The following is a 20,295-nucleotide window of genomic DNA, read 5'->3' on the forward strand; positions in this document are numbered from 1 at the left end:
AGATCATTTGTCAGCATGTGCCCGCATTAACAAAATTCATTATCTGCATTTACTCAAGCAAGCACCAGCTTTGGCGCATGATCTTTCGAGTACCACTAAGCAGTTCCACCGCACCCTGCTAAACACAGGACGCAACTGCAGTGCTCGGCAACCCCCTGTCGCTGAAACGCAACCCTCTCAACTACAATGCCACTTCATGGAGCAATACAAACGTCTCCTGACTAAATAACTAACTGTGTCTTGGAGCTTCCTGTTGAACTTCGTACTTCAGGGGATTCACAGCTGCCCGTTCGGTCCTTCACCTATCCCCCCCCTTCCACACAGTTACTTTTGAGTACTTAGCGCATTTAGCAGCAGCAACTCATCGAGGACAAAGCAGTTCGCCTGTTTAGCGTGTTATACAGCACGGCTAGTTCAGCATACGTGCACCATCGACTACACGCTCCAATTCGTCAACTTCGTAGCATGCATTCATATATTATGCATGCCTGCATGTGGAGTTGCCCATATATGCATATACTCTATATATATACATATATATATATATATATTATATATATACATATATAAGTATATATATATATATATACAGGTATACTGAACTCGTTCTTTGGCTGCAAAAAAAGTATGCGTCTTCCCTCAAAAAGTTATTGCCGTTTGTGTCATGTTGATCGCTGCCTCGTTCTGAAAGAAAAGCCATTCTCCCTCTCCCCGTAGCCCTGTGGGCATCATGGCGAAAAATAGCGAGCAGTGACGGCGGCGAATTCTTCCTCTTCCATCCGCCATTTCGTTTTGTTCGTGCCTTGCTTGTTCTTCAGTTCGCATCGTGCCCATCTACAGATTCTGCACAGGCCAGGCTTTGCCGGTGTGGCATCAAGGCCCGATACACCGAATATGCAGCATCCCTGCTTCTGCTTAATTTCGCCTTCAGCACTTGTTTTTGCCTAAGTGCTGCACAGCACCCTCTTTGTGATTGCTGGTAACTTCGGAGATGTGGAGGCCAAATCGCTGCTCGAGTACCCAAGGCTTCGCAGCCCCACCCGATATTATAATGCCCTATCCTGTTCGCCTCGACTCCCATTGTGCGATTATTAATCAATGTCATCAAACATATCATCCCCATCCGCATCCTCTCTGTCTGTTCCTGTTGTTTCTGTTTCTAGCTCTGCTGCTGCTTCTGCCTCTGCTGCCTTTGCTTCTGCCCCTGCTGCAGCTGTCTTTGCTGCTTTCGCTGCTGGGGGCGCTGCTGGCGAGGGTGCTGATGCCGACACTACGGAGATTTCTGTCGTGATCTCCTTCTTCAAGCCCGACGACTCCCCCGCAAGATCAATTGCAAGGGGCCTGCCCAGCAGCTCTTGTGCTCTGCTGTTGAGCAGTTCATATAAGTGTGTCGTCTGTGGGTTAACGCTGACAGTATCTGCCGAAGATGGGCTGTACGGCCTGGGCACCTGGTTGGGGGGAACGACTTTGAATAGAGCAGACAAGTCAGTAGAAACAAACAACTTTTCACTGCTAACAGGCACCATGAGAGAAATGACAGGCCTTAGCAGCTTCACTAGTGCAGTTGCGTTCACCACCACCACTGCCTCGCAATTCTGAAACACCCGCGTGACCATGTGCTCAATCGAAACCTTCGCAGAAGGAGGAAGAGGATCAACTACTGTTCTTAAAGAGTCCCACATCTCCAGTGTCGGCGCTCGCAGTCGCTTAGAAATCGCTGCAAAGTCTAGGACTAAAGTAAACGAAGCCTCGTTGGTTGCCTGCATCACAAAGCCACTCCAACCTTTGCATCCCCCGTTACATTCCAAACAAACACGCCGTAGTCGCTAGCCAGCAGACACATCTAGCAACTGCTAAAGTCTCTGAACAGGAAAGCAATACATGAAAAGAGGCACCTTGAGATACTGTAGCACACAAAGGTACACGGACCTGCAGCAGCAAATCAATCATGTAGGAGTCGGTTTGCAGCACAAAAAAGTTCCGGAAATCGCGTATGCCGGAGAGTTTGGGTTTGTAAATGACGGGAGAGCCGGACCTTGACCTCCCATATACATAAGTAGGAAAGGCTTCATGTTTCGCCTCAACGCGCGTCAGCAGAGCCGTTTCAGCTTGCCGGTCTGCACAGCACAGTGGGCAGCACAAGCAGAAGAACCATTATGAATTTCCGCTTACCGAAACTTCAGCCAAAGGAGACCATTCCTTCAACTTATAAAGGGGCGCAAGCCAGAACCCGTGCAGAACAAGCGCGCACAGCAAAGGTGCTGCTGCCTGCGAAGGGCCGCCTAGGGCGAATTCCCCTCTCCCTTAACAAGAAAATACAATTAGCTGCCATTATGTGCAGCTTGAAACGCGTCACCGCGCAGGTATCTGATAAATCGACCGACTCCAAGGGGCGGAGCCTTCATGCAGTGGCGTGGTTCCTGAGTTGGGATAGGGTGAGGAAGTCAGAGAGGAGATTCCAGAGAACATACTTTGTCATTTTCCTTACCTAAAGGGGGAAAGGAAGGAGAGCCATCTGCACACGAGAGAATATGCAAGAAGACAAGGATCCAACAGAATCCGGCAGAAAGGGTAGAGACGGGGCGTTCTTTGAGGCCCGTCATTTCAGAAGAAACAGCACCTCAGCAAGCGAATAATACGAAAAAATAAGAAATGCATTAAGACATGAAGGAGAAAGTCCCGTCAACAAACCTCACTCACCGCCTGCATGTTCGGCAGGATCGCCCACCCACAGCAACAACGCCCGTTTCAGGGCAGAGAGGCGAAGGCTGCTGCTAAATTTCTTCTACCGCGTATCGTAGGTAGGAGAAAGAGGGTTTGTCTTTTCCCCTCAATCCTTTCTTTTAGAATCCTTTAAACACAGCATTAAACTGAGACGCATCCCCACGTCGGCGCCCATTCTTAGCAAGTGGGAATGAGTGAGCCCTTCACGCGTAATACAAGCCGATGCCACAGTCTTATGTTCATCTGTACACACAGCATCTTCTGCTTTTAATGCTTTCTTTAATTGTGTTCAAGTATTTGAATGTCGTTCCCACGAAAACACCATCGGAATTTCTATGGGATCCTGCTGCGGTCCGGAAGTTGAATTGTCTGTTTGTCTGTGGGCGTTGCTGCTTCTAAGGAACTACGTAACAATACTCTGCTCATGATCTTGCTGAGGCCTGCATCGTGGGCTTGTCGTTTCCACTCCTTCGCCTACCTTCTCACGACTTCTGTTGCAACACCGGCGCCGCCCCCAGAGGTTCCTCGTGGTCGCCTGTGGCCTCATAAGAACTTAACGGAAGTTCAGGTGGATCTGCAAACACCATGCTGCACTTTCTACAGCACCAGCATATGTCTTAGCCCTTAACTAGCTTGTGTGATCTCTGCTGCTGTGAACGGTTGCAGGGCCGCATCCCGCCTCCCAGCACATTCCTGACGGCTTCTTTTCTTTCTTCTGGTCGCGAGATGGTGGGTTCGGGCGAACAGATTGCTGCTGCGTAACGCTTTGTGTTGTGTGTGAGACTGCCTGTGCCTGCAGCCAGAAGCACCGCAGCCGCAGCCGCTTCTCTGTGTCTGCTGTATGGCGTGACCATCACGTAGCCCCACTCTTCCTCTCCTGCTGGGTAGCATGCACATCTGTGCGTCTGCACTTGTTCTTATATGGCACTCGACGTCTTTGATTGTTTTTCTTCGCTCTTTTTGCCGTGCTGTAGGCTTGCGCCGAGGTTATTCCTGTCCCAACCTTGTCGGACAACTATGCGTATTTGCTCATCGATAGGTATTTCTCCTTATAAACCCTAAGCCATAAACCCTAGACGCTGAACAACAAGCAAAGAAGGCAGCACTATTGTAGATCCCTTGTTATTTGCACACAGGAGTTGGTACCTGAGCAGTACACAGCCATGACTTTCAGTGCGCGAATTTAGCTGCTCTCGATGGACAATCGGGTGACTTCAGCTGCTTCAAATAAACGCTTTGTTTTTTGAAACTCAAAAGCAGATGCTACACTGTCTTGGTCGTGCAGGAAGACAAACACGGCGGCTTGTGTAGACCCAGCGGAACCAGAGAAGGTACTTACCCTCAGGTTGTTGTTCGTCTTGCGTCCAAAAATAAGGATTCAAACGTCATCACCTGTGCTGCAGAATAGATTTTCAACGTATGCATGTGTATAGTATGTTGGTGGGTATTTGTAGCGGCTGGGGGATGCAAGTTTACAGGCGGACTCTGCACTGCGCTTTTAGGCTGCTGCACTCGCCAGGCCGTTTCTCGTATTTGTTTATGTTTATGTATGCGGATTAAATAGTTTTCTTTGCGTGGTGATGGCGAAAGTTTGACTCTGTCCTGGGGTGTCTGTACAGGTAGTTGCTGCTGCTAAGGAACGTGGCGTGACTTTGGAGACGTGTTTGTGCACCCACAGACACTTTGATCATTCAGGTTGGTCATTCAGCTCGTTTCGGCGCTTCGTTGTTCTGTTACGTGCGACTTTAGGAATCAACATTCTGTGTTTCGTTAGGGGTGCAGATGCACAGCAGTGCGTTACTCTTGAACAAGTAGATTAGTGCGCCTGTTAAGCGCAGTACACGACGAGCAATGCACGATAGCAATAGCTGCGTCTAGGTGTAAGTTAAGGGTTTCAGGTTCAGGTGGCGGGCAATTACCTGCACTTACACCTTGTGATGTACCCCGCTATTATTTTCTCTATTTGTATGTATATTCATCACCAGTATTGCGAGCGTGAGCAAGGGGCGGCGGAGGAATAGATAGGAGGGTTTACAGTTGTTCATATTTGGTTTTGTTGCTGTTCATTGTTCTTATTTAGTTCAGCTCATGCGCGTCATGAGCAGTTGATAATGAACAAATAAAGGAGACGGTATATTACCATATATTTATCAGTTTTATTAATTGCACCGCGTACGCATTGTTTACAGGTGGCAATGAACAAATAAAGAAACTGGTCCCTGGAATTGAAGTCATCGGCTCGGCTTACGAGGAGACCCCAGGAAGGACGAAGGCTGTGACTGACGGCGATACTTTCAGACTGGGCAAGTTTAGTTCATTTTCATAAATGTGGAATTAAATATGTGGTTTGTGATTAACTGAACGAATTCTTATAAACGTCCACTCAAACACACACATAAGAGGCTGGTTTTTGTGTTGGCTTACTCTTAAGTTCAGGCGCAGGGAACAGCTGTGAGCGAATAGGTATCTCAGTGACGAAGGCAGTAGTGCTGCGTGTATGTGGGCGGGGGTTTGGGGTTTATGCATTAGGGTGCATGTGTTTGTGATTGATTTGCATGCAGGTGATCTGCAGGTAAAGGTGCTACATGCGCCTTGCCACACCATTGGTCACCTGTTGTACTACTTGGAAAGCCGCACTGATGTAAATGCCAAGCCCATTATCTTCACAGGTGAACATAAGGGCATTCAACCCACCGGCCTTGCCATTTTTGTAGGGATTTATTGCTTCGTTGTTGTTTGTTTCTTTCTTTGTCCGTTGCGGTCCCTCTGTTCTGTTTGCCGCGCTGTGTCGTTCGGTGTCTGCTGAGTGCAATTCGTTACCTTTACTGCTGCGTTTGTATTAGCAGCGGCGGGTTTACTTTTTTTGTCTGCTGAACTTTGAATGTGTGAACAGGAGACACTCTCTTCCTGGCCGGCTGCGGGCGGTTCTTTGAGGGCAACGCACAGCAGATGCATCACGCTTTAATGAAGACCATTGGCTCACTCCCTGCTGAAACGCTGGTCTACTGTGGTCACGAATACACCATAGCCAACCTCAAGTATGCACGGGAGATGCGAAACGTGCGGCCTATTTATTTCTGCCTCAATTGTTTTATTCCCCGTTCCTTATCCACGCTGTTATTTCGTGCGCATTGTTTTAGCGCTTCGACTATGGTATAAGTACCTATACACGTATATATTTATTCTGCATTTTTATTTGTGTACATATGTATGTATAGCGTATATACATATATATACGCTATATATATATATATATATTTGTACTGTATTTTATGCTCATTGTGGTTGGTACTGGGTCCGCACTTGGCTGCAGGTTCGCTGCCACCGTTGAGCCGAACAACTTCGCCTTGCAGAATAAACTGGAATGGGCACAAAAGCAACAAATTTCGGGGAAGCCAACTGTCCCCTCATCTATCGGCGAGGTATAACTCTACGTGTCCATACGAAGCATTTGTACACATATATATATGTATAAATAAGTATATATATACATATATATATAGCAAATATATCCGTTACCTATATTGTTCTATATAAATAGCATGTATATACGTTACGCGTAATCGAGCTTAGACTGCATGTATAATTTGCTTTTATTTGCCTCTGGGTAGTTTTTACTTGTTCTTTGGAAGGTGAGGAAAAAAACTTGCCGTTGAACTCGTGCACTATGGACTGATTGTGCAATGCGCAGGAGAAGGCGTACAACCCGTTTATGAGGGTGGATAGGCCCGAGGTGCAGAAAGCCGTTGGGGCTCCAGAAGGAGACGAGATTCAAACTATGCACATTCTTCGCGAACGGAAGAACACTTTTAGAGGATAATGGCAATCAAATGTCACTGTATTTTTCCATCACTATAGTGCTGAGGGTATTATCATTATTGTGGGGATAATGGTGATGCCGAAGTGGTCTCGTGCAAGACCCTGCACTGTCTGTCAGCTGTACGTAAACAGCCTTTGTGGCCGCGTCGCTGCTACCCCGCATCAAGGGCAGACCCAAAATGTTTGTCTTGCTCTGTCAGCAGCAGAGGCTACATAGCTGCTACTTACCTGCACATCCCGCTGCCGTGCTACGTAGCTTTTCTAACTAGCTAGGTAGCTGTACTGATTCAGCAGCTACGTACATGCACTAGCTAGCGAGCTTGCTGCCAGGTAGTGAGCTCGAGCTGTTGGTGATACACAGCAAGCTGCTGAGCAACAGCAGCAGCCCTGCGTCGCAGCATACGGGCTGCCGAGATGGCGGCTGTCATTCCGACAGCCCACTGCTGTAGGTCGCGGGCCACATGATAAACTCCATTCTATGAATATATATATATATATATATATACATATATATATACATATATAGTGTATTGTTCGTATGATGTACTGTGTATAGTGCATACGTATATATATATATATATATATATATATACACTAAAGCAAATATCTAGCTATAGTTTGAGTCGATATATACATGCCTTATTTGATGCACCTTAAGTTCTAGCTAGCCTTTATCATTCTGTACATGCTATTGCGGACATTACGATCCAGCTGCCAGTGATTACGCTTTGTATTTTAATGTAGTATAAATGTGGAGGCACATGGAGGTCAGCGTCTAGGCAGAAACTTCATAAACCATCTCCACGCACGAAGTCCGAGGGTAAAAACAAAAAGAAGAGGGTTAACATAAAAGGGAAAAGGAGCCACCCGGCCTGCGCGTAGGTGAGGCCGCCTACTGTACGTGCACCGCATACTGTCCTATTCTGCTTCTGCCAGATGGGCGTTTAACAACGCCTACATAGCAGCCAGTTACTGCAGCCACGTAGCTAGTCAGTCCAGTATGGAGAAGATGCACAGGGTGCAGCTTGCTTGAGGTTGCATGCATGCACGCATGCATGCACTGTATTTTTGTAACAAAAAACAAACGAACAGGGGATTGAAGCGCGTGGCTACGAAGCGGCCTGCGGTGGAGGCCCCTGTTGTTGCTGCGGTGAGGGTCCTTGAGGAGGGGCCCTCGAACCGGGGTTCTGGGGCTGCATGAACTGCAGTGTTGTTGACATAACGATCATCATACCCAGAGAGATGTACTGTTGCACATTGACTTCTCCATAGCGGCAGCTTAAGAAGGAGCTGCAAGCTATGAAGAGAGCAATATAATACATCTGATACATCTTAAAGAGTGTGCCCACAAGCACCGCGGGAACACACAAATACAACAACAGCTCCGGGTCCGTCTCGCTCTTAGACGGGTGCACAAAGCGCACAATGCGAGAGGTGTCGTGATACTCTGCAATACAGCACAAGACAAAAGCAGCAGAAGCAAAAGCAGAAGCAAACAGCATCAGCAACAGCAAGCAGCATCAGCATCCTTATTCATCAGACCGCAGCAACCGTGTTGCACCTAGCAACAAGTAACAGGCTGACGACAGGCACAGACATTCGGAAGGAGAGAAGAACGCCTCCGTTCTAGTCTGGATCTAATGTTGTCCATTGCAGTTTCACCTTGGTGATCAACCAACTAATGACTTTGGTTTGCACTGTAGAGAAAACACTGACAGTGAACACAAAACCAGCACAGGTGCCGAAACAAGGAAGGGGAACACAGCACAAACAGAGGCCGAGGAGGAGGATGAGAGACAAGTAAATGAGTAAATGCAATTAAACACGTGAACAATTGAAAGCACACACGAAAACAATAATATATGAGTTCGCCTACCTGAAGCTCGTTCTGTCGGCTGCTTCATCTTCGGGACAAAAGGTCAGGTATTTCAAGGGGCTTTGCGAAATGAATTGCAACAAAGATATCGCAAGAAGACAAAACTGAATGTAAATTTAAACAAAGATACCGAAAAGAAGAGAAAAAAACGACCGAAATCTCCCCCTTTTTGTTGTGTTCACCTTGGGCGCAGCCACCGGCGCCGTCGTGTCCGTAGCAGTCAAGCTGCTGAGACAAAACTAGATAAATATTCAGAGGGAATACATAACACGAATTTAATAATAAAGGAAAAAAAGGATATTCATACTTGTGTTGCAGCTCACGACCAACAACACTCGCAGCCAAGATGCATGCACGAAACAGCTGAATATGAACGCCTCCCGACTTCAGCCTTGAGTATTCAAATTCTATCACATAGATTTGTATTTTAACTGAGTAGTTTATTCAACAATTTCCATACAATTGAGCATTCGTCTCTTGTAAGAGGACCGCAGCCAACTAAGCAACTTCGTTTGCCACGCAGCCGCCGCAGGCGCATTGCCGTTACCTGTTGGCGAGAGCGTTATCGATATTGTTTTCACCATTAGTAGGAAATTAAAAAACACTCACCTTTTGCTTTAATGCTTTTTGATTGATGTTTTCTCATTTACGGAGCAGCTCATCACAAATCTAGCGCAACGAGAGAGAGTGTAGCAATGCCTGAGTGTGGAATGTGATTGCATTTCTACCTGCATGCACAATGGCCACTGCGATCGAAGTATGCTTCCTACAGCTGTACACAGTACTATTGCATGCATCGAAAGGGGGCTTGCTGGGTCTTATGCCTTCACGTGGGGTTGTACTGCAGTAGGAATTCCACCGTGCGACGGAATTTCTTGCCCCCTCTTCGCATCATCACCCCCAGGCCTTTGTTTTTGCTGCGACCAGGAGGCGTGCAGAGTGTAGGATGGTCAGCTACCTTTCGGGAGCTCTTGTCGGCTCTAGCACTTCGGTTTCGTTGCAACAAACCCCCTTTTGGCGCATGCACTAACGTCGTCACGCTTCTCCATAATTATGCGAAAAAAGTGGGACAAACGAGACAAGCACAACTACGAGCCCGATAATTAGGGAAATCAAGAGTAAAAAGCGTTCGGGGTGTAAGAGAAAAGCTAAAGTACGACAAAAAGTGTTTCCTGTTTGGTCTTACGAGATGAACTACAATAGATAAGACGAAACAACTATGGGCTTTCAGTTTGTGCTGCACGCATTAAGAAAAACTCCTTCATAAACTCATAACAAGCAAACTGAATCGCCCCTGCAGGGAGGCTGCGCAGGGTCGCTGGCCAAATGCCGAAGTACAGCGCGCGGAGTCCCTCGGTTTGTTTTATTTGTCGCAAGCAGTGCCACGTAGACCTGAACTCAGCAACACATCAGGCCCTTTAAACCCTTTAAACCATTCAAAGCCTACAAGCCGTAGAAGCTCTACACGCGGCAGCATGAACCCTAAACCTAGACCCTACCAACGGGTTCAGTGTTTAGCGTATACGGGTTAGTCACACACAACGAAAAACATAGAAAGAGCCGCTAAACCGTGTCTTGAACTCTCCTAAAGAAGGACAGTCCAAACGCTCAACAAACGACCGCAAAAGCAAAACCAAATTCAGGGACAAAGGGAACGGGCAAACAAAACGGACCACCAAACGGAAACAACAAGCATGGAGCAATGAATGCAAAAGCTGCTAATAGCCATCACACCCATCTGATACTGCAGAAAAAAAGGCAAAGACACCGTGAGCAAAGACAAACCCAGCAGAGGCCTCAAAGACGTGGCTACGGCCAAGCCAAGACGCACGTTAAACCATAAACCCTAAAGCCAAAGCTTTCAGTTTTGATACAAGAGAGAGCGAATTCTGCATTGTTTGCAGAGCGTCATTCAGTTATTGCTGCAGCAAAGCGTAGAAAGTGTACATCCTTCTCTTCCTGCAACCTTTAAAAGAGTATATTCCATTCATTAAAAATCGACCAGTAACACCAGAAAGATCCTTCATTGCAACTGCTCTTTAGTCGAACAAACACAGACAGACTGACATACCGGCAGACACACACATACAGAAAGAGACATAGACACACGCGGATATACATATATATGCATATATAAACAGGGGGGGAAAGATACAGCGAGAGAGAGAGAGAGACAGACAGAGATTCACACGAGGCACACAGACATTCTCACGCACCTGTACAGCTTCGGGCGTCCGTCTATGCCGTCGTTCATCAGTCGCTTGCGAATTGTGTCAAAGGGAAAAACAATCGCCTGAGCCGACATGTTGGCGGCGCTGCCTGCGAGCAGCAACTGACACGCCACAGCTGTCTGTCTGCTCATTCAGCCGTCCCTACCTCAGTCTGCTAATGCTGCTGCTGTTGCTGCTGCTGCCGCCGCATCTTCGTGCGCAGCTCTATCACACCACGCTTATACGAACTACACAGTCGCCACAACAACAGAACCTAAACCCGTCTTGTCACAGAGACCAGTGCACAGGTTGACACTGCCTAGACAAATAACAGCTTATCTCATTTCGGCCTAAAGCGCCCACCGGTCCCCACTCTGCTGCTGCTGCTGTTGCTGCTGCGGTTGCTGTTGCTGCTGTTGTGCTGCTGCTGCTGGATTGAGTCAGAAGCCCACCTGAGACGCCTGCGGTGAGCAGCACAAGGGGCCACGAGCTTCCAGCGCTTCTTCGCTGTGCTGCATCTCCCAAAGTCCTGCAGCAGCAATGGGAGATACAGCAGGAGCAGACGTAAAAACCCCCCTCCGCAGCAGCAGCATGTAACCACTGTCGGCAGCAGCAGCAGCAGCGGCAGAAGCAGCCTTTGCAAATGCACCCGTTTCTTGCTCCCGCTCTTTCTTTGGGTGCTGCTACGCAGCGTACTGGCACATGCATAACTAGCTAGCCAGCTAGCTAACTTGTGTTCGTATCGCTAGCTCGGTGTTGTGCAGCTAGCGGGCTGGCTTTTGTATAACTAGCCAGCTGTTCTTAGGGAAAGGCTATAAAGAAGGGACGGAGCAGAATTGCTGTTTGTGTCCAGGTGTATAGGCACCTTTGAGACAAGTCGAAAAATGCCATCTGCAGCATGACGTAAGGAACCCCCGATAAAAGAGCAACGGAATATCCTTTAAAAAAACCCAAAGGGCCCTCCAGCCGCCACACGCGACGAGCACAGTCCACTACTCCATTGTAGCCCTTCCTGCTTCTGCTACTGCTGCTGTTGCTGATGCTGATACTTCCGCTGCTGCTGTTGTGGCCGGTTACGTTGCTGTTCTTGCTGGTGTACGGACTGTTGGCGCCGCCGTTGCTGGTGCAGCTGCTGTTGCAGCTACTGATGCTGCTGCTAGATGGCGCAGCGGCAGCCGCAGCCCCTGCTACGTGATGCTTTCCGAGTCTGTCTGCGTTAATGCCGACTGCAATGCGAACTGAGAGAAAATCTAAAGGATAAGAAAGGGTCTTTTGGAGGGAGCCAGCGAGGGCCCCAGCAAGCAACAGAGAGCCCACGTTCGCACGGCTGCCGCTACCGCTGCCGCTGTTACTGCTGCTGCTACTGCTACTACTGTTGCTGCTGCTGCTGGTGGTGAGTGCTCGCTTGGCGAGGTCGTTTGCTGGGAACTTGATGGCGTAGCAAGCAGCAGCCCGTACTGCATTGACCCCGTTGCCTCTCCAGAGGCCTCTAAAGCCCTCTTCCTGAATGACAAGCCTCAACCCTGAAATAATCCCTTTGTACTTAGTGTATTTGTAACTGTTGTTTACTTGCGCTATTCCTTCTGGAAGGAAGTCTTTGTTGTTCACTGGGAGACCTTGCGACAATCGCCAGGGAGAGTTGCCCTGCTTCAGCGCTGTACGATGACGCTGGTGCTGCCCATACTGCTGCTGTTGCTGTTGTTGCTGCTGATGCTGCTGCGTTTGCTGCAACATTCCCTGTACCTGATACAACAGCCGCAGGCGATCCATGGGAGCGCAGGCCGTCTTTGTGATTAACCCGCTGACAGCAGCGCTGATAAACAGCTCAAAGGAACTGGGGAGCCTCCGAGCTGCTGTTGTGTGGCGAGCAGGGAGCTGCAGCTGCTGCTGCAGCTGCTGCTGTTGCTGTTCCAGACGCGGCAGCAGCTCCTGCTGCTGCTGATGTGCTGTCGTCATCCCCATGACGTATTTGCGGCTACAGCGGCATACTTAGGAGGCTGCTGGTACCAGTTTTCCAGCCGAGGTCGAGTTGCTGTTGCTGCTGCTGCTGCAGCTGCTGCTCTTGCTGCTGCCGTTGTTGCTGCTGCCGTCGCTATACTCTCTGAAAGGATGGCGAGGATGCCTCCCTGCTGGCAGCAGCATGGTAAGAGGTGTCTTGTGAGAGTCAAGATAAGATGAAGGAATTAGGAGAGGAGCGGGGGAGACAAACAATCGCATTAATCAGACACAGAATAATATATCTTGCGTTGAGGGCCCTGGGCCTCAACAAAGGCCTCCAGCCAGGAGGGCCTTTGGGGTGTCGCTCTCCATGAGCAGGCCGCAAGCACAGATGAAACACCCTCTGATTAAACACTATTTAAATTTTTATTTTTTAAATATTCTTCTTTTGGGATATGCTGACGAGGATTTCCTCCAGAGGGCACGGGAGGGGGCCCTATTCAGTCCGTCGGGGGGCCCTACGATGGGCAGCGTGCTGCTGCTGCTGCTGCTGATTCTGCTGCTGCTGTTGCTGATGGCTTAGCAGCAGGAGGAGCAGCAGCAGCGTGCGTGTCTGCTGTGTGCAATGTGCGTTCAGGAGCGATTGTACTATTAGTTTGTGTTGCTGTCCTGTCGTTTCTCTTGAATTTAATTTAAATACGTTAGCAGCAATTAAGGAGCAGAGAGGAAGCGACCCCACAGTGTGTATCGGTAATAAGTCCCCTAGTTGGGTGCACTGCTGAGCCGAGCAGCGGGTGGGTGTCTCTGTGTTTTTTGTGTTTTAATGAATTTGTTGTTTTTTAAAAACATTAAAGCGAGTCAAAACCGTCTAAACTGCAGATCCTCTCCTCTCCAACTCAGCTGTACGCTGTTGTAGTCAGCGCCGCCCGCTGCTGCAGCAGCGCCGCTGCCACCGCAGCAGCCACGCAACGGGCGGCGCAGCAGCAGCAGCAGCGACTGCTGCTGCTGCTGGGCAGCGTGCAGCAGCACACCAGGAGTTTTTGTTGGGTTTTTACTTTCGTCTAGTCCTCAAGACAGGAGTCAGCCTGCTCTCTGGATGCTCCCTTTTTCTCTGCTGCTGCAGCAGGACACTTGCTGCTGCTGCTGCTGCGCTGCGCCTGTGCTGCTAGGGTTGCCGCTGACGGCACAAACAGCAGGAGCAGCAGTCCTTTCCACTCAGGTGCTTAAACACATAACTCCTAGTTGATAAAAGAGTCAAATTGTCTAATTTTCTTGCGTGTCTGTGGCTCTTCACCCCGCAGCGCCCTGCTGCTGCTGCTGCTCGACCCGGGTGTCGTGCTGCTACTGCTGCTGATACAGCGGCGCTAGCCCCCATTCCTCCCATCCTCGCTGCCCCTTGTCTTGTGAGGATCCCGACGTGTGTTGGACTTGTCTACGTCATTGGTTGCTCGGATTCAGACCTTGCAGTTGGTGTGTGCTGCTGGCGCTGCTGCTGCTGCTGCTGCTGCTCTGCTTGAGGGGGCGCCGCAGCCGACAGGGGCTGTCGAGGAAAGCACGCGGTTCCCGCAGCAGCAGCAGCAGCTGCTGCTGCTGCTGCTGCATGCACACGGGTTCTTCTGCTGGTGTTTGCCCGTTTTAATGAAGCGCACGGTAACGAAGTCTGGTGCTGCTGCAGCATCTGAGGTGTAAGCCTTTCTCGCGGCGAGAACCCCCGCCGCAGGAGGTCGGTTGGTTGCCTTTATTTCTTTAACTCCTCATTTGATGACTCGCTAGACCGTCAGCTGCTGCTGCTTGCGGCTCTACGGCGGCCTCTTGCCACCTGGCCCGTCCAGTCCCAGCAGCAGCAGCAGCAGCAGCAGCAGCAGCAGCAGCACTGCAGCAGACGTCGTTCTTCAGTCGGGAGTTGTCTCTGTAAGCGGCGTCCTGCTGCTCCTTGCGGTGCTCCCACTGCAGAGGCACTCTCGGCTGTACATACACCACAACTCAGCATGCTGCCGCACCAGTTGCACTCGCCGCCGTGCTTCTCTTCAAGCCTGATGATGGACCCATGCCAAGCGGGCGCTTGCTGCAGTTGCAGCATCAGCAACAGCTGCTGCGAGGACGCAGGAACAGAATCCTTCCTGCAGCAGTCTTGCTGCATAGCTGCAGCAGGGGAACTGGCCTGCAGCAGATGTGCTGCATACGCTCAGCTGCTGCGACTGCGGTGTGACTCATCCCCTTCATTCTTCGCTCCTTCTGCTGCCGCTGCTGCTGCCTTGTCGTGTGCCGCTCCCCCAAAGTCGGAAGAGCTGGAGACAGCAGCGGCAGCAGCTGCTGCTGCTGCGGCAGCAAATGGCTCCCCAGCAGAGCTGCAGCGGTGCGCCGTTGCAGCGACGGAGTCCCCTTCGTCATGCTGCTGCTGCTGCTTCTACTACGGCGTCAGCAACAACTGTTGTGGCAGCAGCAGCTGCAGCGAAAGTAGCTGCGGCAGCAGTAGTTGCGTCAGCGGTAGCTGCGGCAGCAGTAGCTGCGGCAGTTGCGGGAGCAGTAGTTGCGGCAGTAGTAGCTGCGGCAGCAGCAGCTGCGGCGGTAACAGCTGCACCGGCAGCAGCATGAGCTGCGAAGTGTGGGGCGCGCTGCCGGTGTCTGCCAGTGAAGAGATGCAATGTCTTTTCAGTGGTGCATGCGTTCCTTGTCTGGCGCTGCAAGAGGCAGCCAGCCCCTTAGCAGCAGAAGACAGCTGTGGGGGGTCTCAGCTATGGGGCCCGCCGGAGGATAGTTGGGTGCCGCGAGACTGCTGGGGGCCCTCTGCGCGGTGTACAGGCAGCGGGGGTGCCCCCGGACACGAGCGGCGCCCTGCTGCAGCAGGCGTTGGGGCGCTGCTGCTGCAACTGCCCAGCAGCCTCATCTGTGATGCTGCGCGGCTTACGAGCGCCCCTAGTCCACTCAACTGCAGTGACGGTTCGCTGCGGGCCTTGCCGTCCTGCAACGCAGAAGCAGATGCAGCAGCAACGCCAGCAGCACAGGACTGCTGCCAGCAACGATGCAGTGGAGCGTACAGCTGCCGGAGCAGCACCAGCACATGCTGCTGCGCATTCGAGGCAGAGGTGCTGAGACAGCACAGAATGGATGCTGCCGATGATTTGCTGCGGCTAGACGAGGACCTCCTCCTCCACAACGATCAAGTTGCTGCTCCTGCTGCTCCAGCTGCTGCTGCTGGAGCTTCAGCTGGTGCTGCTGCTGGTTCTGCCCCGGCACCCACGCCCTGTCGCGACGTGCAGCAGCAGCAACAGCAGCAGCAGCAGTTGGATTTGCAGCGCTTTGAACAGCTTTCCCCTCTCCCGATGTCTTCTTGTGCGAGTGGCTGTTCATCTCCTTTACAGCCGACGCACATCGATTCGCAGACGCCCTCAAACCAGCAGCAGCAGCAGCAGCTAATGCTGCTTGAGGGGCAGGGCGCCCAGTCTTTGCCAATGGAGAGTCAGCAGACAGACTCAGGGGCTCTGCAGCATTCCCTCTTCACAGGGAAGAGACTGCGCTCGAGGCGGCGACGGCCCATAGAACCCCTTGCGGCGCAGAGACAGCAGCAGCACCCACCGCAGCAGGAGGAGGAGGACCAGCAGCAACAGCAGCAACAGTTTCCTCCGGGCGGCTGCTGCTGCGGCGGCCATCCATGTGTGTGCTCGCAGCAGCAGCAGCAACAGCAACACCACCACCAAGCAGCAGGCAGCTTCTTCGTGGCGGAGGCGGACGCTGCAGCGGGCCAGGGCTGCTACGCCAACGTGCAGCCAGAGCAGCAGCAAGAAGAGCAGCAGGAGTCGCCGATGTTACACAAGAGAAAGGTACTGACTAACACCCCTCCGGCGGAGTCGAGCTGCGAGGAGTGGTCAGCTGGCCGAGGGGACCAGTGGTCATGTGAGGGGCCGGGAGCGCAACAAGCTCTGCTGCTGTCGGCAGAGGAGCAGCAACAGCAGCAGCAACAACTGTCTCCTGCCTCTTTCTATGACTTTTCGTGTTCACCCACCACGGCGGCCACAAACTCGCAGCAGCATCAGCAGCAACAGTTGCAGCACAGCGAGTCGTCCACAGCAACTTGCAGCGCGTGCGGCAGTGCTTCCAGCTGTTGCTGCTGTAGTTCGTTGGGGCTGGAGCAGCAACAGCAGCAGCAGCAAGTGGGCATGCACACGTTAGTGGATGGCACGTTGACGCGCCAGCTCTCTCACGTGTCGCAAGAATCCGGGGTAGGCGGTGAGGCAGCAACAAACGGCAGCAGCAGCCGCAGCAGCACCGCACAGGAGTTGGGTCGGGACTCGTCCCCGCCTTCTGCAGCACTTTCGCCCAAGGTAGAAGCGACAGCAGCAGCAGCAGCAGCGGCAGCAGCAGGCGTGGGGCCACCGTTCGCGTGCGGCGGGGACCTATGCCTGCCGCAGTGCGAAGACAGCAACGCCTGCCCTTCGCTGCTGCGGCTAACAGAGGCTCAGTGGCAGCAGTTCAGGGCTCAGGGCCTCTTCAAGTTAGGCGACAAAGGGCGAGCCATAATCAAAAGCAGGATTTCCAGGTGGGGAGGGATCAGGGGTTTGAGAGGAGGAGGTCAGGGTTAAGGGTTTACGGTTTAGGGGAGAGGCGTGGGTTCATGGTTTAGAAGAGGCGAGGGTGTATGCGAGCTTTAAAGAGAGGCCAAGGTTTAGGTTACAGGGTTTATGAGAGGAGAGGCTTCAGGCTTCAGAGTTAGTGAGAGGCGAGCGATTAGGGTTTAGGGTTTAGGGTCTAGGGTGTATGAGGGGCAAGGCTCTAGTCCTTTGACCCGTAGAGAAGTAGCACTGAGCAATAAGACGGCTCATGACAGAGAGAGGCAGAAAACAGACGCGTACACGTATGTCCATTGGGGCTGTTTGCGGTGTACAGGCAGCTCCGCGTCTTCCCCCATCTCCGCAAGAGGGCCTCAGCAGTCGCTGGGGTCCGCTGTGCCACTACTAAGCAGCTTTTCCAGCTCGCGCAAGTGGGTTTAGGGTTTAGGATTTAGGGTTTGGGTTCACTAGCGCCGTATGCCTTCAATGAAGGAAATCCTTTGTTGCCGAAAAGCCCTGAGCCCTCCAGTCTCAGATCCCTGCTAACCACATGCTGCATGGGGGGGGCGCGTTTGCGAGGAAAGGCCTTGGGGTTGCGTGCAGTGGAAGCAGCACGCAACATTCAGCTCTGTGGAGTGGAGATGTGTTTGCTTCTGCAGATATGCGGGCTGTATGACGTGCTGCCCCCCCAGTTCCAGCCGCTCTCCTTCAGGGGCTCGCAGCCGGGGCAGCCACAGCAGCAAAACTGCCAGCTTGACGCGCAGCAGGAGGCGGCAGCAACAGCAGCAACAGCAGCAGCAGCAGCAGCTGTTGTGGGGCCGTTTTCTTCCCTCAGCCCTCTCACCAGCAGCTCGCTTACTGACGCGGGGCCAGCAGGCAGCGCTGCTGCAGTGGCTGCTGCAGCTCTCATGGTGGGGGACTTTGAAGGGGCCTCTCCTGGGGGCAGCAGCAGCAACAATAACAGCACTGGGTTTTGGCAGCAGCAGCAATTGCTGCTTGAGAATATTCAGCAGCAGTCGCAGCAGCAGGTTTTTTGTGAGCAGCAGCAGCTACAACTCCCTCTACTCTGATGCAGTGGCCTGGCGTGTCTGCAGCGGCACGCAAACCTCCTTGCTGCGGACACAGCCAGTGCAGCAGACCTTATTTTTATGGGTGAGCAGCAGCACCAGCATCACCATCAGCAGCAGCTGGCAGTTGCTACTGCTGCTGCTGCTGCTGCTTTGCTCTCAGCACCGGCAGCAGCTTCGCAGCATCTTCGCGAGAGGAAGACATGCTGCTACAGTGGCTGTATCTAGACCCATCCCGAATCATCCGCTAGCTTTGGACAAGGCAGAAACAGCAGCAGCGACAACAGCAACGACAACAGTAGCGACAACAGCAGCACCAGCGGCAGCAGCACCAGCGGAGGGAGCTGCAGGGGGCTAGCTGGTTCTCTGGCGTGTTACGTTTTACTGGATAGAAAGGACTTGGCGGCATTCTGACTCTGCTATGTGGCAATGACAGAACATCTTTTCTTGCGCCTTCTTGAACATGTACGAGAGGAAAGAGAAACCTGATAAATCCGCTATTTTCTATTGTACCTCCTCTTGCAGCAACGCCGTCAAGCAGGTAACCGCAGCTACTGTTGATGCAGCAGCAGGGCTGGAACAGCAGCCGTTGCAGGAGCTGTTGCAGCAGCTGTGGTCCCTCTTGTGGTTTGGGCTCGTTGTTTTGGGGTGTTTATTGTAAATTTCCATTTTGCACGTTTTGTGGGGTGTTTCGGGATCTCAAGATCATCACACACCGACCTGGGGAGACAGGCGCAATGAAAATTGTTGCGGGAATCCCTGTACGATGGCTGCCTCTGAGCATCCTTTCCGGCGTAATTGCATGCATGCATGCACGCATGATCGATGCACGCATGTACGCATGCATGCATGTATGTATGTATGTATGCGTGCAGGGTGAATATCTGTACGTACCTATGTGCGCATGAGTAGAGGTGTTTGATGCGCAGCGAATATGTGAAGATATGCCCGCATGTTCATATAATATTATGTATAATATATATATATATATATATATATATATTATATATGCTAAGTGTAAATGTATGTTATATGTGCGTACGAGTACATATATAAATGTGTCTCCTATATCTATATATGAGTAGATATATAAGTATATCTTCATGCATGTATTATAGGCTGTGGCGCTTTGAACAGGAGGGGAATGTGAGGGCAGCCCTGGTGACCAGAATATATAAAGATGTGTGTAGGTCGTACTGTCGTATCCTGTACGTAATGTTGCAGGAAGTTTGCATTTATCTTGCAATCAGTATGTTGATTTGCTGCTTCGATTAGTGCCTGCTTTCCACAGCACCGAATCCCGCCAGGATAATAGGTGCATGCAGGGTCTCATCTGACCTCAGCACCTTCGGCAGCAGCAGCAGCACGCAACAGCAGCAGCACCAGCAGCGGCACTTCAGTATCATAGGATTTCTCTTTTTCAGCTGCCACTAGGCACTGAGGCGGCTCGTTGGCATCGTTCAAGTTCATGTTGGACTGAATTCAAAGTACATAAGGTTCACATTGAATAAGATGCGTTCGCTTGTGAACTTTTCGAAACGAACAAGACGAACAACAGATGTCATTTTCATTATTAACCCATGTTCAAATGAACGCATTGCACTTTTGTCTTAGCAGAGCACGACGCAGGGAGCAACAACACTGACGATGCAGCGAGGACTCAGCACCAGTTAGTGGAGTGCTGTCTTCGTTGCTGCAGTTGCTGCTGCGTTTTACGGCGCCTGCGGCAAAGCAAAGAAGGGCGCTTGTCATTGCGTTACTAGCCGTCGTTGTTATCGCTAGTGGTTGCTCATTGAGAGAGAGTGCAATACAGGAAGCGACACGTACGGCTCAGCCCAAGGGGAGAGCCGTACGTGGCTTTCTGGCATTGACTGTTTTACATTAATACAAGAATCAAAGCTAAAAAGCCACAGTTTGCGAACAATCGCATTTTATGTTTATGCATGCTTACATATATTGCACACGTTTTCTGCGGGCTCAAGCGGGAAGCGAAGGTATAGTGTGCTGTATTTGTTCATAGGAAACGCGCAGGAGGTCTCCTTGCTTCGTATCTCCACTCGAGTGGAAGTGCAAAAATATCGTTTTTGAGAGCAATTTAACTGCATTGTTTTGAT

The 20,295-nt window shown here is 51.2% G+C and overlaps 5 protein-coding genes across 5 annotated transcripts; 2 read left to right on the forward strand and 3 right to left on the reverse strand.

Moving 5' to 3' along the window:
- Positions 1–1,091: 1,091 nt before the first annotated feature.
- Positions 1,092–2,603, reverse strand: EAH_00005220 (hypothetical protein, conserved; the record flags this gene model as incomplete). Its single annotated transcript, XM_013392891.1, has 3 exons — positions 1,092–1,760; positions 1,930–2,117; positions 2,489–2,603. 3 exons carry the CDS (start codon positions 2,601–2,603, stop codon positions 1,092–1,094), a joined length of 972 nt encoding a protein of 323 aa, XP_013248345.1.
- A 343-nt stretch (positions 2,604–2,946) lies between these two features.
- On the forward strand, positions 2,947–6,544 carry EAH_00005230 (hydroxyacylglutathione hydrolase, putative; the record flags this gene model as incomplete). The annotated part of the gene is made up of 10 exons (XM_013392892.1): positions 2,947–3,075; positions 3,391–3,453; positions 3,699–3,763; positions 4,010–4,055; positions 4,344–4,419; positions 4,914–5,036; positions 5,286–5,393; positions 5,618–5,762; positions 6,038–6,146; positions 6,416–6,544. 10 exons carry the CDS (start codon positions 2,947–2,949, stop codon positions 6,542–6,544), a joined length of 993 nt encoding a protein of 330 aa, XP_013248346.1.
- Positions 6,545–7,652: 1,108 nt separating this feature from the next.
- On the reverse strand, positions 7,653–8,447 carry EAH_00005240 (hypothetical protein, conserved; the record flags this gene model as incomplete). The annotated part of the gene is made up of 2 exons (XM_013392893.1): positions 7,653–7,990; positions 8,420–8,447. 2 exons carry the CDS (start codon positions 8,445–8,447, stop codon positions 7,653–7,655), a joined length of 366 nt encoding a protein of 121 aa, XP_013248347.1.
- Positions 8,448–9,636: 1,189 nt separating this feature from the next.
- Positions 9,637–12,585, reverse strand: EAH_00005250 (mitochondrial carrier domain-containing protein, putative; the record flags this gene model as incomplete). The annotated part of the gene is made up of 4 exons (XM_013392894.1): positions 9,637–9,811; positions 10,636–10,738; positions 10,993–11,090; positions 11,495–12,585. The coding sequence occupies 4 exons, from the start codon at positions 12,583–12,585 to the stop codon at positions 9,637–9,639; spliced, it is 1,467 nt and encodes a 488-aa protein (XP_013248348.1).
- A 2,018-nt stretch (positions 12,586–14,603) lies between these two features.
- EAH_00005260 (AT hook motif-containing protein, putative) lies at positions 14,604–18,539 on the forward strand (the record flags this gene model as incomplete). The annotated part of the gene is made up of 4 exons (XM_013392895.1): positions 14,604–17,104; positions 17,452–17,503; positions 17,774–18,025; positions 18,345–18,539. 4 exons carry the CDS (start codon positions 14,604–14,606, stop codon positions 18,537–18,539), a joined length of 3,000 nt encoding a protein of 999 aa, XP_013248349.1.
- Between the last annotated feature and the right edge of the window lie 1,756 nt (positions 18,540–20,295).

The sequence above is a fragment of the Eimeria acervulina genome, genomic scaffold, assembly GCF_000499425.1.
Source record: "Eimeria acervulina Houghton genomic scaffold, Eah_scaff21, whole genome shotgun sequence".
NCBI lineage: Eukaryota > Apicomplexa > Conoidasida > Eucoccidiorida > Eimeriidae > Eimeria > Eimeria acervulina.